Source organism: Falco cherrug, chromosome 1, assembly GCF_023634085.1.
Source record: "Falco cherrug isolate bFalChe1 chromosome 1, bFalChe1.pri, whole genome shotgun sequence".
NCBI classification, from domain to species: Eukaryota; Metazoa; Chordata; class Aves; order Falconiformes; family Falconidae; genus Falco; species Falco cherrug.
Window position 1 is genome coordinate 24,929,638 of NC_073697.1, and position 17,273 is coordinate 24,946,910.

Here is a 17,273-nt window from a genome sequence, read left to right on the forward strand (position 1 = left end):
GGTGTTATTCTGGAGGCACCCAAGTGCGCTGGTGGCAGGTCCTCCTTGCCAGTCCCAACCCTTTGGAGCCAGTGGTGCTGGTAGGTACCTGAAAGCAGAGGTTCCCAGTGCCAGGAGAGCCGTCAACGTAATTCCCAGTGCCCAAGAGGCGTAACAGAACAGGGGTGTTTTATGTCATACCTTGCTGCTGCTCTGATGTGGTCGCGGCAATGTTTACTAGCTGTTGCAAGTGAAGTCCAGCTGGCAGACAGGAATATGTAGATGTCAAGAATGGAACGGGATGGGAATGAGGAAGGTAATTTGATTGTTTGTTTTCTGGAATAACAGTGGAGATAATCTCCTGCCCTGAAACAGTACGTTGCTGCAGGCAGCATCGCTTTCAGTGCGCGGGAAGCTCTGTGGAGAGCTGGACAGTTCTATATTCAGGCAACAAGAAGCACTAACCCCCCTGGCTCTCTTTTGCCCTCTCTCCTCCACCCTGAAAGTCCAGCACTTTTTTCCCTGCCTAGCAGTGAGCGAGCCGTTCCGCAGAAGCAGATATTAAAAAACCCAAACTATGAAGAGCAAGGCATTGGTTTCCCCTATGGACAGCCATGTGGGCCGCTTTGCTTAACTAACCGCTCGCATTGGTTTGCGGAGGGGATGGTGTACACCAGAGCTTGGGGGGGCTTGGGGACCAAGGGTCTTCAGGGGCTTGGGAGGCACCTTGCTCTCCATGAATTCCCCTGGAAGTGCGTGGGCTTGCCCACTCCCTAGGAGAAGAGTTGTTGTAGGGACCACACTGAACAGAGCAGGTGGTAGCTCAAATGGGTTTGCAAGTTAATATTTGTTTTATTTGGCTTCGATCGTGGATTATAGTGTGAAAAGAAAACAGAAAGCAAATATCAGTAGTCGTGAATAATACACTTTCACAGAAAAGGCAAATGCTTCGTAACTTGCAGCCTTTATGCTACTGCGGGGTGAACCGCATCTCCGTCCCATGTAACACACAGCTCTGAAACTCAGAAATTTGCAGCTGCCCAAGTCCCTCGGGTGTCCTAGGAAATAGCTAGAATTTGTGAACTTAATAGAACCTTATTAATTTGAGATCTAAATCATTTTTTTAGCTGGAGTTAAAAAGCGGCTTTAAAAAAAAAAGAGTCTCAAAAAGAGATTATTGCAATTGAAAAGCGTAATTGATTAATCCTCAAGTAATACATTTTTCAGGATTAAATATAATTTCGCTTACTGTTAGTAATATTCTTTTGAACCAATTTATGAGCTTCCTTACCTGGACGTGTGTGGGTTTTGTCTTAATAATCCCCTTATATTAGTCACTGGAATTTTCATTTTCCTCATATATTAAAACAGTATCTCAAGACAGGATTTAAAAAGCACTTCTGCTTTGCAGTGAGGGATGCATAGGGCGCCTGCCTCTTCCCGGTGCAGCCAAGGCAGGGCTGGGTGAACCCCCCGGTGAGCCCCGCAGCAGGAGCCCCGGGCTGCCCCCCCGAGCAGAGCCCTGGCTGGGGGCAGCGCAACAAGGGCAGGGTCACGGCCGGGGGGGGTGGGTTGGGGGGCAGGGAAAGGTGAAACCTCCCGCTCGCCTGCTGTTAGGAAGTGGGTTTAGGGGTGTAAAGAGTCTTTTGCACAGAACGGGATTTGACCTTTGCTCTAATCTTCCACTACAGGTGAGCTTTCTGGCTTTTTCAGACCTGCTTTGTTAAATCATTAAACAGCAGCCAGAGAGCAGAGGGAAAGAGAGAGCCCCTTAACCTGTGGCTTGTCCTTTGGTGGCTCACTTGTTCTGCCAAGAGCATCGCCCGATTTTTGCCTGGGGCATGCTCCTCTCTGCCCCCCATTGCCTCACGCCTGCCTGTGGGTATGGGACAGTATTGTTTGATGCTACTGAGTTTTGGCAGTGGCCAATTTTCAGATTTTATTGTCCAGATTTGAATACTCAAAACCAAGGTGTTTTGGTTTTTTTTTTCCAGAAAAAGAAGTTTTTTCCAACTTTATTTGCGGAAATGCTGATTATTTTTTTTAAAACACCCCCTCCCCAGCTACTTTTTGTGGAGCTGTGGTGCTCACCCCTTCTCCCTTGAGATGATTCAAGTGTGAGTCAAGTTCCCTTCACTTTCTCCTCGTTGGTTTGGCGAAGCGGTGGCCAACTTGTTGTGGTGGGTTTGACACGATGTTGGGTTAAGGACTGGGTGTGCCAACTGGGGAGGGAACCCCCGGGTCTCAGCTCAGCTGCTGAAGCCGCCTATGTACTCTTGGCCTGGAGCAAACATCAGCTAAAGGGTGTTAATTTAAGTCTTGATGAAAGCTGTTAAAGATAAAATGTTTTACCTGAAAATGTGCAATGGTTTACAAGCAGGCAGAGCGTTATGGCTGCTCAGCTGACACACACCAATTCTTTAAGCCTTTGCAACTTGGTCATGGGTTTGTGGCCTCAGAGATGTGTGGGAAAATGCGTGTACTGGAAATTGTTGGTATGCCACGATGGTTCAGCTGCCCCGCTTCTTTCAGAGATGTGTGTCTGCAAGGAGCCGACAGCTTTAACATGATCTCCTTGCTCTGCCCTCTTGTAGGTGGATCAAGTTTGAGGAGAAGGTAGAACAAGGTGGGGAGCGATGGAGCAAACCTCACGTGGCCACCTTGTCCCTGCACAGCTTGTTCGAGCTAAGGACATGTATAGAGAAAGGCTCAATAATGCTGGATATGGAGGCCTCTTCTCTCCCACAGGTGGTGGGTAAGTGAAGCTTCCTTGGCTCTTTCCATCAACTCTTCCCTATCAATGTTTATTAACCCTGATGATGGTTTCATGGATGGTTTTAATGAGAAAGCACTGCTTTTTCAAGAAAAGAGGAAAATAAAGAAAGAAATCCTCCAAGGAATAACAGGGGAAAATAGAAAGTGTGTGGAGAAGGACAACAGATAAGAGAAAAGAGTTCTTCTCAATTCAGGAAGAAGAGTAAAAAAGTCAGCTTCAGTGATAATTGGCCATAGAATCATTTAGGTTAGAGAAGACCTTTAAGATCATCAGGTCCAACCATTAATGCAGCTCTGCCAAGCCCACCGTGGTTCAGTAACCATGTCCCTAAGCACCGCATGTACATGTTTTTAAACATCCCCAGGGACAGTGACTCCACCACGGACAGTGACTCCACCACCTCCCTGGGCAGCCTGTTCCCATGCTTGACCACCCTTCCGTTGAATAAGTTTTTCCTAATATCCAATCTAAACCTTCCCTGGCGTGGCTTGAGGCTGTTTCCTCTTGTCCTGTCACCTGTTATGTGGGAGCAGAGACCGACCCCCCTGCCTACACCCCCCTCTTAGGTAGTTGTAGAGAGTGATAAGGTCCCTGAGCCCCCTCCTCTCCAGGCTGAACCCCTCCAGCTCCCTCAGCCGCTCCTCACAGGACTGGTGCTCTAGGTCCTTCCTGAGCTTTTTGGTGATTGTATCGAATCATTTGGATCCCAAAGGAGATGTCCTCAGTTATATCCCGAGATATCACTGTGTGTGCAAGGAATAGTACACACTGACTTTGTGTTGGCTCTCAGAAACGTAAGCTGTAGAAGGCCACCTCCCTCAGGACCCAGCAGGTACCACGTTGGGCAGAAGGGCTGCAGGTTTTTGGCCATGCAGTCAGACCACAGACTACTTCTGGATGGGGTCCCAGGGTGGCTGCTGAAGGTGAGTGAGGCTCTCTGTAGGATGGGGTGCTCCCCTGCAGCAAGGAAGGGCGAAGAGCAGGCGCAGCATTAGCTGGTACTTCACTCTTCTGAGCAGGATGGCAGGATCTTTGCAGCCAAAGTAGCCGTGGCTTGGGGTGATGCTTGGTGACGTTGCCAAGAACTATACCGTGTTCCCGATGATGTGTGAGAAGATCGGCAAAAATAAATCTTAAAAGTGAGCCGTCCAGTGGAGGTACAGTTAAGCAAAACCACTGAGTTTGGAAGCCACGATGTGAAGCGGCATAGAAGAGCAAAATGGAATAAACCCCCCACAAAACCCAGTGCTTTGAATTATAATCTTAGGAGGAAGCAGGCTCAAAACTGTCCTGCCATGAAACTGTTAAATATCAGGTGTTGCACTAGTTTGTAATACTTGGAATTACGAAAGCTGCCTCTGATGTTCTCTGCAGAGTTTCGAACTTTGTTTTGCAGGTGCATTTTTTTTGGCATTTATTTTCCTTTATTTTTGTGTCTGTGTATCCAAATGCACAACTTTGCAAAGTTTAAAAACAAAACTAAACCCAACAAACAAAAACCTCTGAAGTTTTATGCCGAAGCTGAACATGCTTCAGAAGATAGCAGCTGATGTCAGTGGTCCAAAACTTTAACCCTCGAACATTAAATTTCTTTTTGAAGTAATTTTGAGATGTCACCTTCAATGTTCTTCTTCAACACCCAAATTACATCTGACTCCTGGAAGTTTAAATTACAAATCGGTGGCTGCCGTTGCTGCAGCACTGGCCTGAGTGGGGTGGTTTTGCTGGTCTAGGTCCTTAATCAGATAGATGGGGGTGCCCAAAAAGCCTGCAGACTTGGTTTCCAGAGTTATTTAGTGATGGTCACTTGGTGGATGTCTGTTAATGACACACGGGAAGGAAGAGCTCAGAAGGCTCTCTGTTGATTTGTGTTGTATCAGAAACATGGAAGGGAAGAAACACTTGCAGAGAAGGATGAACTTGATGAAGACAGACTGAAGGAAGTATTCCAAAAATCACTAAAAAAATAGGAGGAGCAAAAGCTTGCAGGAAAACGGCGCTGTAGAAAAATAAACCTTTTGCCAAATGTTTAGTGTAACTGCACCTACGTGCATATAATGGTCCTTTTCTGAGTTGGGTGGAAGAACTAGGCTTTTTTCCCCTGTGATGTGAAGAGGCATTAATTCTTGGGCAGCATATAGAGGACGACTTTCTGACTCACCGAGTTAGCAAATGTGATGCATGTTCTGCCTCCCCTTTCCCATAACTTTTATTATTAGCACAAATAAAAGTTACCACTAGACAAATATGAGCTGCCACTTCCCCCCGGGGGACAGCATGTTAACTGAAGTAATCAAGGGAACAACTTAATGGGAGATTTAATGCACAATAGAGATTCTTAATAAATCTGGCTACTCCCCCGTCCCTTCTCCTCTGAGACAGGGGAGCAGGAAGGAGAGGATTGATGGAAAGTGAGCAGCCTTTGCAGTGGGATGGGAGCCTTTTTTCCTGCTGATTCAGATAAAGGCAAAGCCACATAATACGTCCTGTGACAATTGGAGCAAGTTCTGCCTTTTGTAGTTGCCGTCATTTTACTTCAGTCTGGAGAGTGAGTGATTTAATTAGTTGCTCATCTCCAGGACTTTTTCATATCATTAGATTAGGTTTTACTGGGAGCCTGTGGGGTGAACTCGGGCCGTGTTGGATCCGATAGAAGTTTTACTGTGTTATTTTTGGGAGCATACTGGAACTCGCAAAGTAGTTGTAGCTTCTTCACAAAAATACAGGGTCAGAGCAGATTCCCTTTCTGAACTGAGAACCATCTTACCCTGGTAGATGGCTTGCATCTGTAGGTGATTTGAAATAGTCTCAGCAGCCTGTGTGAAAATAACAGAAGGGAGCCTCGTTACAATAGGTATGTGTCGGTGGCTGATGTTTTTTTGCTGGATGGAAACGCTTATGTCCCATTTCAAAAGAAATGTCTATAAGAGATGCCCATCAAAAGTAAAATGGCGAAATGTAGTGGTGATTTTGAGGTGGGGAAGGAAAGCCTTCAAAAAGATAGGGTGAAAACGATCCTTATACCCCGCTCTCCCTCAGTGCAGTTGATTTTTGTGCCTTGTGATTAATGGTCCTCTCCTCTCCCTCACCCTTGCGTGCGACAGAAATGATCGTTGACAATCAGATCGAGACGGGGCTTTTGAAATCAGACCTGAAGGACAAAGTCACCTACACGCTGCTCAGGAAGCACCGGCACCAGACCAAGAAGTCCAACCTGCGCTCCCTGGCTGACATTGGAAAGACCGTCTCCAGTGCAAGTAGGATGTTTACCAACCCCGATAATGGTAATGCAGAGGCTAACTGGCTATAGCCTTCCCTTCTAAAGCAACCCACCCAACCTGCCCGCCAAAAACTAACTGCGTTGCCTTGACGATGCTTTTCTAACCCACAATTAGCGTAGCGAGACCCACGCTGATGACATGTCAGCGGTGGGCTCTGGAGGCTGCTTTGGCCGTGGCACGTCGCTCTAACCGTATCTTCACTGGACTGAGTGGGAGAGGAGGGGAGGTGGCAGGCAGGTGGCAGGCTGCAGGAGGCGCAGGGGAGAGCAGAGAAATGCTCTTGCAGCCTGCGTGTGGGAGGGGATGCAGGAACGACGGTAGGAAGGAGATTTGCCAAAAAAATCCAACCGTGCCTGAACCTAAAAGGCCAATCATCTGAAATGCTTGGGCAGAGACGAAGCTTTCATGCGCGTTCGATTTCTGTAACAGATGGTGTCGATGGCACTCCTAGTCAAAATTTACGTGATAGTAACATCTAGCTTGCATTTTATTGCCATACAATCAGTGTCCAGTGTGGGTAAAGCTGATTTTCATCTTGCTTTATTCATCCTAAGATTGTTTTGTGGTGTATGTCGTGGATCTGTCTCTGAAAGTGGTGACGTAGCTAGTGCCGTGCTCGTAGTGGTGTCTATCCGTGTGCGTGTGCGCCTGGGTGCAGACAGCTATAGAGGCCTTGGCAATGTCTCTGTACTTACCCGTACATAGGTGTTTGCAGTCGTCTTACTAGTGGTAATCAAAGAAGGGAAGTTTTCAGCCTATTGTCATCTCTTGGAGTTCTGTCAAGCTGCCTCCTGTTGCCATCTGGAAATTTGTCTAAAAGTTGCCGTTTAAAAATTTCAGAAGTTTCACCCAGAAATGAAAGCAAGCAAAGAAATTATTTCCTTCTTGCTACATTTAAGGCCTCTTAGCTTTCTGTGTTCTGCTTCCAAAACTCACCCTAACATTCCTCCCTAACCTATTATCATACTTTATTAATAATTCCTACTTTTTAATCATCCTTTGATTTTGCAGCAGGGGTGTGTGTGCGTGTGCATGTGAAGAATATTTATTGCTCTTGATGATGCATCTTGTCCCATACAAGTGCCTTGATAACGCAGTGACTAAGTGAATAACACAGAGGCGCAGTAACGTGAATCAAGGGGACGTCCTGGGTGTGCAGCTTTTTGGTGAATATCCCTGCAGGAGTCCAGTGGAGCAAAGAGAGGGACTGTGCTTCGGAGAGCACTGTAAAGAAATTCCTGTTGTGGGGAAGGAGCTCAGTGTGGCCAGCTGAGACGGGCAATATGTGCTGAAAACGGGAGCCTCTTCCAGAGCACGCTGCAGGGAGGGGAAGGGACCTTCTGGGCATCACCAAGCTTTGCTTTTGTTCTGTGAATTCCCACAAGCCTTGAGCTGATGCCTTGCACATTGGGTAACGTACACGTGTAGGAGTGCCTGAGGAGGGTCGGATCCCAGAGAGGCGGTGTTCAGGAACTCTAGCTAAACTGGTACTCCTCAAGCCCCCCTGCTCTTTGCCCGTTAACTTCTGGCATAAAATCGGCAGGATTTTTGCCCTTATATCAGCCAGGCACTTCAGGCCCCTGGAGCATGCCTCAGTCATGTCGGGACTGGGCACCCAGCATGTGGTTGTTTTCAGTTGGGATTAAGAAATGATGCTCCCTGGGGCTTTACATTGTGTCCTTCCCGCTGGTTTGTATGGGAGGTGTCTGCTTTCTGTTAAAAGAAGGCAACGGCTGTTGCAGGTGAAATGCATAAGCACTGTCTGCAGTGGTGTCTGTAGGTACCAGTTACCACCTCCGTGACTACTGCGCTTTCTGGAGCTTTGAAAAGGTGAGCAGGTTTGCTTTGAGGAGAAGGATCCTGAACCGTAGCCACGCTGTATGGGAGGCAAAACCGAAGACGGACACGTCTCCAGCACGTGTTGCTTGGGTGCTTCGGTCGCCTTGTGCGCGGTGTAGGGGATGCCCTTAGTTCTGGGCTTCAGCCCCAACCCCCCCTTCCTGCAGGTAGGCGCTGTGACACCGAGGGTCCTGGTCACACAGAGAGGCGTGCCAGGCTGGGCTCCCCAGGCAGAGCTAACCACGCTCCTACCGCCTGGGAGGCGAGCGGCTGGGCTCCTGCCTGCGGGGAGTGCCGCTGTCTCTGGGCAGCGCCAGGCTTTTGTCCTACCTTACAGCCGAACAATTCACCAAGTTTAGTGTTTTGTTCTGAGTACCTGTCCTGGTGAGTTCCTAAGGCGCAGAAATATAAAGAAACCTTCAGGGCTGACTGTAGGGCATTGCTATGGTTAGTCCCTCCTTTTGGACACAGCAAGGGTCATAACCGAAGGGGTTAAAACGGGTTCTGTTAGCAGTGTACACCACCTTCCACCTCTGGTTTGCACCTTTTTTCCCCTGCACCATATGCTTGTAACAGCCGCCTCTTTTTTCCAGCAGCTGGTGAATGTCAAATTCTTCCTTTCTGCAGTTCAAGTCATTCCTTGAGGAGCCATCAAAACCTCAGGGTTTTAAAGACAAATTAAAACTTACTTAAGGGGTTTGAAGGTAAATCCTGCTCAGTGTATTATTTAACCATATGTTGGACCGTATAGCTATTATTATTTATAGTTGTTATTATTTAACTGTACCTCAACTCCTCTAATACACATGCTCGGTGCGTTATTTAACTATACCTTGGATGGTATAGCTATTATTATTTATAGTTATTATTATTTAACTGTATCTTAACTATAGTACACACGCTGAGTGTATTGTTTAACGCTACCTCGGACGGTGAGCCCTGTCTCTTCGCTGTGCAGCGCTGGGCTTGCAGGGCTGCTTAAAGAGAAAATAATAGCGTGCTTATTCTGGGAAGGCTGATGCTGACAAAGGGCGTTCATCTCCGTTCCCACTCAGGGCCCTGCTTGTTTTTCATGGCTAAGGGCATCCTTTACTCGGACCCTGGGTGACTTCATTCCTTTCTTATTTGGAGGCGGTGCGCAGGTCCTGTCTCATTTGGACTGAGTCTCAGGAAATGCTTTCCCGACTCTGTGCAGCCCACTGGCTGACCTTCAGCCACTCCTTTCATGTTGTTTTGCCTCTGTTTCCCCACCTGGGATGTTTTTGTGTTACGAGAATATATAATGCATTATGTTCCGTGACACTTCAAGTGCTTTGAGATTTAAAGGAAGGAGAGACTTAGATGCAAAGGGAAATACTTCATGAAAAGTTGTTGTATTATTTATTATTTACACTTTACTGAAAAGGTAACTCCAGAATGTATTTGATTGAGTTATACCATGCTCCTTGGAATTCAATGAGTGCCTTTCCTGTGCTTCTGAAGGCAGAATTTGTCCTTTAGACAGATAAAAATTTAATGAAGCCAGCAGGAGTGCAGCTGTCTCTCAACATGGTTAATGACAGTAATGAAAGTGCCACCAGCCCCCAAGCACTCATAAACTTCCCTAGAGTTTCTTTCCAGGTAGGTATTTCTGTTCAGTGTCTACCTTTCATTTCGGCGTCAGTGAAACTTCCATCCAATATTCATGCTGCCCCCAGGTTGATGGGAATGGCCGGCAGCCCCTCTGCGCGTGGCTTACTCCGCCCCTCCGCACAAGAACCTTACAGGCTGATGCAGCTGGGAAGCAGCTTGGCTTTCTGCTCAACTGACATTTACTGCCGGTGTTGCATGGGGGAACTTCTCCAGTTTACCCATAAAAGGCACTGATGTAAATTACAAAGCACCCTGCTCGTGTAATGAGCACAGTTATTGTGCATTCATTAAGGGTTGTTAACGAGACCGTCTCTGCTGAAGCTGAACCAGACCCTGCTGCAGGTTGTGTGTAAAAAATATTATGCAACTTACTGGTTCTTGCTGGGCAATCACAACTGATTTGGAACCTACAATTTTGATAGGTGCCTAATCGTATTAAATTACTTTAAAAAACATTTATTTTGGCAGGACTTTAGCGTAATGTCATTATCATTAGCATGGATTCTGCCCATGATTTTCCTTTTTTTTTTTTTTTTTTTTTTTTTTTTTTTTACCCCCCAGGACAGTTAGGCTTAAACCCCATATTACATAATGACAAATTTCTTCAAAGGTATTTGTTAGTTCTGAAATCTGGAAATATCCCCTGGGCCGTGGTTCTCGGAGATACTGAGGTGCCTGTGTCTCACTTATTTTGGAGCACTTAGGTAACTAGGTCTTAGGGTCTCTAAAATTTTCTATGCCTTTCTCAGTAGCTTCATGATAAGCTTGTATCAACTTCTGTTCTGGTATTACATTTAATCATAATTAAAAATTCTGAATGTGTCTCAAGATATTCTTCATGCGTAAAGCAGGAAAAAAGGTAAACAAGCAGAAGTCGCTAGGACCTTGACTGTGAATGTGAGTGCATTTTCAATTCGTTGTGTGTTGCTGGGGATTTCTCTGCAAAGCACCCCGGACTGTGGCTATATTCCGTGTTCTTACTTCCACCTTCTGAGGCGACTGAGCCCTCTGTGTTTTTTATGAAATTCAGAAACGGTGCTTTACCTCCTGCCCTGCCGCTGCTGGGGCTGATCCTGGAGTGTCTCCAGCTGCTCCTTCTGCCCTCGCAGACCTCGGCAGGGATGGCTCTGTGGCTCTGTGGTCCCCGGTAGCACGTCATCCCCCAACCCCTTCTTCCATTTCACCGCTCTTTTTGCAGCTAAGACTCAGTAGCCAGCAGACGGGCAGAAACATGCAACTTTTGAGTGGCTAAGGTGTGCGCTGAATTACTTTTATTCATCACCACATCATAAAGATTGATATTTGGATCATGCTTGTGGGAGAATGATTTCTCAGAAACCTTTTTGCTCTTGGGAAAGCCAGATGGGCAAAAGACGGTAGTTCCTTACATGACATCGGATGGAGGAGGAACAATTAAAGCACTCCTTTGCTGTCTGTTCAGTGGGAAAAAAGATGATTATCAAAAAGCTGAACAGGCAAAGCTGCACTGAGTAATTACTCGAAGTTACCTTACAAAGGCACTGCCCCTTTTGTTTCTTTTATTTGTAGAAGGTTGAGCTGTTCAAAGTGTTCAGCAAGGACATTTCGCTTTTACATTTCAATTGGAACTCCTGCAGGGTTTTTTGACAGGTTTGGGGTTTTTTTTGGTTTTTTGCTCACCTTGGTTTGTTGACCAGCTTTCTAAGAGTTCTTTGTGTCCTTTCCTGGCACAGGGTACCACACTTGCCGTGAAGCCCTGCACTAAATAACGTATGCGCTAGCAGCTCTCCGGCAGCCCTTGCCCAGCTGGCACACCTTCGGGTGGTAACGCAGGTCTGCCGTGGGGTTGCCACTGTATAAAACGGGAACCGCGGCCACCGTTCCTTATGCAGGTGCCTGAGGACTGCCTGCTCAGTGTTCACCGGTGCTTTGGGGGTGACATTTGCTGTGCCCTGTTGATGTTTTTGTTTAAAAGCTTCCTGCCTGCCAGCGTTTTGTATAATTTAACGCCTGTGAGAGCCTGTGGCGAAAGCGTTGAAGAGAAGTGGTCGAATCATACTAAAACCAAGCTGGCAGAGGCTGTAGAAAACCGTGATGTGTTTGAAGTGTGAGTGTTTAACCACCGTAAGTAATGGCATGCTCCCCATCACCAGGCAGGTGGTGGCTGTGCTGCCCAAACACCTCATGAACAGTATTTGTTTTTGCTGTGCTGACAGTGTTGTTGGGAAACATTTGAGTTGCCCCAACACCTTGGCTGTCTGCAACGCGTTGGCTGATGTGCTGAGAGAAGGAAGGCTAGCAGATGAAAACTTCCCTCCTCTAAAGTTTTTATTCTATGTTAAGAGTTCAGCTTTATTCAGTTCAGCATTTTTCATCCAAGCTGCATCCCCAGTCCCTTTAGAGAGTTGAATGATGGCATCAGCTGAGTAATACCAGCACAGGAGGAAAGATGTTTAAGTCTGAAATGAGATATTTTTCCAAGGAATACTTGGTAAAAACACCACCAATGTGTTTAGCTGTTTGCATTATTTGAAGCATTGCAGACTGAGGTACGTGCTTCCAAGCCCAAATTGCTGTGCATGGTACATGCATGGTCAGGGTGCTCAGAGTGGGCTCCTACAGGGACGTGACCTGGTTTTTTTATTTCAAAAGCACTGTGTGTCTGCTGTTCTTACTGCCCACACCGCAGCTTGGGACCGCTCAGCATGATTAACGCTGCAGCTGCCTTAGGTGCTTGAAAACCGCTTCGAAGGTGCCTGAATTTGAGACACCAGGAGGGGAAGATTGGCTCCAGATCTGCCAACTGAATGCTGAAAAGTGGAGCTATGGAGGAGGTATCATGCTCCACCTGAGTGGGCTTACCACTCTGGTCACTAAACTCTGTAGAGATGCACTTGTGTGTAACGGCGACTGTTCCAACGCTCTGTCTCCTACCTGGCTTGCTTGTGCAATTGTGTGAGCGTTTCTTTCTTGCATTTTGTTGTTTTTTTCTTTCTTTGACTTTTCAACTTTGCTCTTTTCCTCCTCTTTGCTGCTGCTACTGTCTCCTGCTTGCGCCACACAAGCACGCAGCCCACTCGAGAGCTCCGTGCCCTGTCTAGCAACCCGCACGTTGGATGATGAAATCCGAGTGCAGCGCAGCCCCAGCGTGGGATGGCTCAGTAAGTCCCGGGCAGGGATGTGGGCGGGCGGGCGGCGGCCAGAGGCAGAGGAAGGGGAACTCGCACCAAGCGGGTCTCCTAACGCTTGCTGCTGCGTTAACAGTGGGAAGGTTGCAGGTGCGTTCCTTGCGGAACGGCTGCTGCTCTGGCTGTCCATGTTATCCCCACTGTCCCCTCCTGCTGCTCTCTTTCACTCTGTTTTGCTTCTTTTTTGTCATCTGGGATGAAACAGGTAGGTCAGCCTGCACTCCCCGTCAGGCGGTGGGCTCCCTGCAAAGCCACCGAGTGACATTTCTTCCACCTATTGAAGCATCCTTTGACTCTGAAAAGCACTTCATGAATTTTGCCACCAATGCAGTATTATAAATGTAACGAGCTTAAATATTTTAATTTCTTTATAAATTAAATAAAAAAACACAGCTAGCATGTCCTGTCAGCTTTCTCTCTTGGTGATGGACTTTTCTCAGGCCTCGCTTCTCTCTGATTATCCTTTGTAAAACATCACTCATCTGATGGCAACTACTACACGTGACATCTACATGTTTACTACACTGATGTCTGATTACTGCACTAACAGCACAGAGGTGTTCTTTAGGGCCATAGCAATCTACAGGAATCTGAATTTCAGGATATTCCCGGTGAAAGATGACTATTGAGCCTTTTAGTAGGGTGCTGGGAGGGGTTTGGATTGCCCACCTTACTTCTTGCACCGGTACTTGGCTGAGCACAGCCAAGGAGAGGCTTGCATCACCTTTGCCAGAGAGACAGTCATGTAGATTAGTCACCGAATCGTTTAGGTTGGAAAAGACCTTTATGATCATCAAGTCCAACTGCTAACCCAGCACTGCCCAGCCCACCACTAAACCATGTCCCCAAGCACCACACTTGGGCATTTTTTAAACACCTCCAGGGATGGTGATGCCACCACTTCCCCGGGAAGCCTGTTCAATTAGGCCTGAATCAGGGAATTATCCTCGGTTTGCAAACTGTGTAAGGGTGAACATCACGTGCCAAAGTCTTGGCTGAGGTCTCGGCAGCAGAAACTTTTTACTCCCCTAGTTTGCTCAGGGCTCAGAGAGCCTGTGGGCTGAGAGGCTTGTTGCTTACTTCTGCTCCATTATTTCCTCGTGATTCAGAGAAGCTGCTCAGCTGAGGACTCCCAGATTTTTAAGGTTGGGTTTTTTCTCTCCCCAGCCCCCCAGGTCTCTGGTTCTGAAGCAGTATTGCTAGGCTCACCCCAGAGACTGAGGTGGCCTTGTGTCACTGTAACCCCCAGATGGCTGAGTCTGCTCCAGAGGGTTGCTCTTATGAGCAGGCTTGTTAGACAAACACAAAACCCAAGAATATTGGACGTGTCCTTCCTGGCTTTGGGACTTCAACGGTGGACAGCCGTTAGGAACCTGTATCGGAAGAGGTTTAGGGTGTAGAGATTTGGGCTGCAGTACCCACAAAACCAAATGGCTTTTGAGCCAACGTTGCACATGTTGCATCTTGCACTTCTAGCAGTGTTTTTCTGTGAGTGACTTTGCTTGGCAGTCAGGATAAGTTCAGGGATTAGGGGAAAACTTCTAAACATGGACTGGGATACTGTCAAGTTGCTTAGGTCAGCAAAGCTGGTAAAAGATGAAGCTTGTGGTTTCCAGTTGGTGTTCTAGAGATCGTCCGAGTCAGTACTGAGTGGGACTAGTCTGAACTTGAGGACCTTGTTAGGGCATCTTCAAAAGATGATACGTACAGACACCAGACTTCAGGGGAGAGTAGTCATGCTGTGTGTTCAAGAGGTTTTGGCTGTCAGCTTTAAGTGTACAGTTTCTTGCAAGGAGATGGAGATAGGAATCATCTTAGTCTGTGAGAGCCCTGTTTAAATTGGCGTTATGAGATGCTTTCTACCTGTGAAGAACAAAAAGTACTTTGTAAAGTTTTGGTACTCAGATCTCTGAATGCAAGGCCAGTCTGATGATGGAAAAAGGAGTGAATAAGGTCTGTGCATTGTGCCAAGAAGCTGGAGCTATGACTGACATGCTCACAGCTTTTTGTGGAATAATGCTCAGAAATGAGCACGGGGGTGGCTTGCATGCTTCCCAGGGTCAGGTCTTCCTTCCTGGGCAGGAGGGGACATGCCTCATCCAAAGTGCTTTAACTGTGACAGAAGGAGTGTCCTGAGAGCCTTCTGTCCGGAGGTTCATGCTTCTTGTCATACAGGGTTTTGTCTGATGTCCCTCCCTTCTAGGCTCCACGCACTTGTCCTTGTTCAGCCTTGGAGTGCTGCTGTGGCTGTGGTGGTTTTAGCGTATAGTCAAGGGCAGGTGTGTGGGGAAGTGTGGTGTTTATGAAGTCAAGGGTAGAAACTGGAAAAGGCAGACAAATGTTTTGGCACACGGGGCTCTCCAGGCCTGGAATAAATATGGGATGCCTTGAGAAGAGCTGTTGTGAGTTTGATGTGGTTGTGCTGATTGTGTTGGGAGAAAGAGGCTGCTAGGAAGAAGCGATGCAGTCATTAGCTGCTTCCCCTAGAAAGAGAAGGGTAATTACCTCCTAAGAAACATACAGCCTTGGAGATCTAGTAAACAAAGGAAAAAGATGTTGTAATTTGGGAAAACACCAGCTGTGAAAGCTGTGGGCCCTGATTTTAGTCTATTTACTCCAAAACTGAACCCAGAGATATGGGAGACCACCAAAGCAGTCTGCAGAAAATGAAGGGGGTACCTTCAGCAGATGCCTTTCTCCACAGCTACATAGTGCAGCTCTTCTGAATAGAAGGCATTGAAGAAGCATTGAACAACTGTAGCAAGTAAAATCATTAGTATTTTCTGCCCTTCCTCAAAGCTTTTTCGAAGTCATACTTAGTTCCTTCTCAATTGGAGCCATTAGCTGTGCCAGGACTTGGAGGTGTCATGATGAGGCTTGAACAAGAGGAGATCAATCTGTGTGACAGTGTCCCATGGTCCACAGCAGAACAACAGCTCTCCCAAAGCCACTAGCTGGCCATGGTCAGGGTGGCATACCCAGCTCAGAGAGCAGCCTGCCGGTTTTCCCGTCTCTGCAGTCTTTGAACTTCTCCAGATCTGTTTAAATCTGCCAAAGACTTTCTTGTTTAATTTCTCACAGTTGGTAGCGCTCAGGTGGTGGAAGCTGATAGAGACTTTGCATGGACTCCCTGAGCTGCATGACACTAATTGTCATCGTGAACAGGCTTTGCATTTGAAAGAAAGTGCTTCTCTATTCTTTACTTGATATGACCAACTCAAGAGCTGCAAAGCAGCCATGTGTATCTCTGGATCGAGCCTCAGTCTTTAATTTATGGGTGTGTCATACACTTGTCAAAGATGTCCCAGAATTGGCAGTGTCTGTGCAACCTTTAAAAGATAATTAATTGCACCATACAAGAAAAAGGAGCCCTGGGTTTCAGTAATGGGCTTCAGGATTACAACAACCTGGGTTTATTTTGGGTTTTGGTTTTTTTTTCTCCAGCTTTCCTTTTTACCAAATAGAAATACTTATTAAATATTCATATCACAGAAGGTGTTATGAACAAAGTAATGTCTATACCATGCGACAGGTACAACATACATGAGCAAGTCTGATCACTTTTTTCCTGTTTTGTTGATGTGTTTATGTCCTACTGACAGATTCATAACAAACATTGAATCAAAATTTGCAGGTGTTTCTTAGTCTGGCTTGCTAGTAATTAATTAGGAGAATGGTTACTAATACGTGCAGCTTAAACCAGTCTTCCAGGCAGCATTTCTCACTCTATGAGTAAATGTATTTGTAAAAACTTTTTAGAGATAGGTGGGGTCTTAAATCTGGCCCGCAATAACAGCAGGAAGAGGAAAAGCTGGGGATGCCCCTTTTATAATCACTAATTTATCTAATTGTGCTTGGCTTTTGCTGTGTTGACATTCCTGGAGGTAGCAAGAACACACAACCAGTATATTGTGATCACAAATGGCTCACAAGAGCCTATCTCCACATACATCGAATATGTTGTAAAGAAAACCCAAGGCTGGGAGTCCAGATCTCTTTCTTCGCAGTCTTGTATTTTTTTTCCTTTTCCATTTTTTTCCTTCGCTCAGTATGCTGATTTATTATAGAGCTTGCTTGCACTGGGAGCTGATGATCACTGAAAACTCAGACTTTCGTTTTGGTATGAATACTAAAGCAGAAGTTTAATTGATATTGCCTCAAAACATAACCAAAGTTGGGAAATGCCTCAGTGCCATTTCTTTCTGAGTATTCTCGGTCTTCCCGGTTATGTTCATGGTCAGAAACTCTGTGCTGCCAGTTCCTGCTGCTGTGCTTCTGGTTCCTGTGAGCATGGGTGAGAAGGGATGGGAATATTTCAGAATAATTACAAAAAAAAAAATGCTACTGACCACTGTGCTTTATGATACCGTATCCGTCCCAGGAGTTTCTCTTCTTTTTTTTTTTTTCCTTAAAAAAATTAAATTATTTTTCTTTGTTTACAATTACGGCTACTTTGGGCTTCTTCAGTTTTAACTACAAATGCTTTTAGTGGGATTGTACAACTGAATTCTGAAATTACAGAGCTTTTCTCCAAGTTCTTTAGAATGATTTCTGTATGTTCTGCCCATCTCTGAGAACGCATGAGTATGTAGATGAGCA

At 46.3% G+C, this 17,273-nt stretch overlaps 1 protein-coding gene across 10 annotated transcripts in view; it reads left to right on the top strand.

The window, feature by feature from the left end:
* Window positions 1-17,273, top strand: part of SLC4A4 (solute carrier family 4 member 4) — a 236,856-nt gene that overhangs the window by 144,859 nt on the left and 74,724 nt on the right. For 5 of the 10 annotated variants that reach the window (XM_055700701.1, XM_055700702.1, XM_055700700.1 and 2 more), the window contains 3 exons: window positions 2,574-2,734; window positions 5,860-6,039; window positions 12,552-12,647. In XM_055700701.1, coding sequence (XP_055556676.1) covers window positions 2,574-2,734; window positions 5,860-6,039; window positions 12,552-12,647 — 437 coding nt within the window. The remainder of the gene's footprint in view (window positions 1-2,573; window positions 2,735-5,859; window positions 6,040-12,551; window positions 12,648-17,273) is intronic. The other 5 variants (XM_014276827.3, XM_005435228.3, XM_027799759.2 and 2 more) reach the window with 3 other exon arrangements.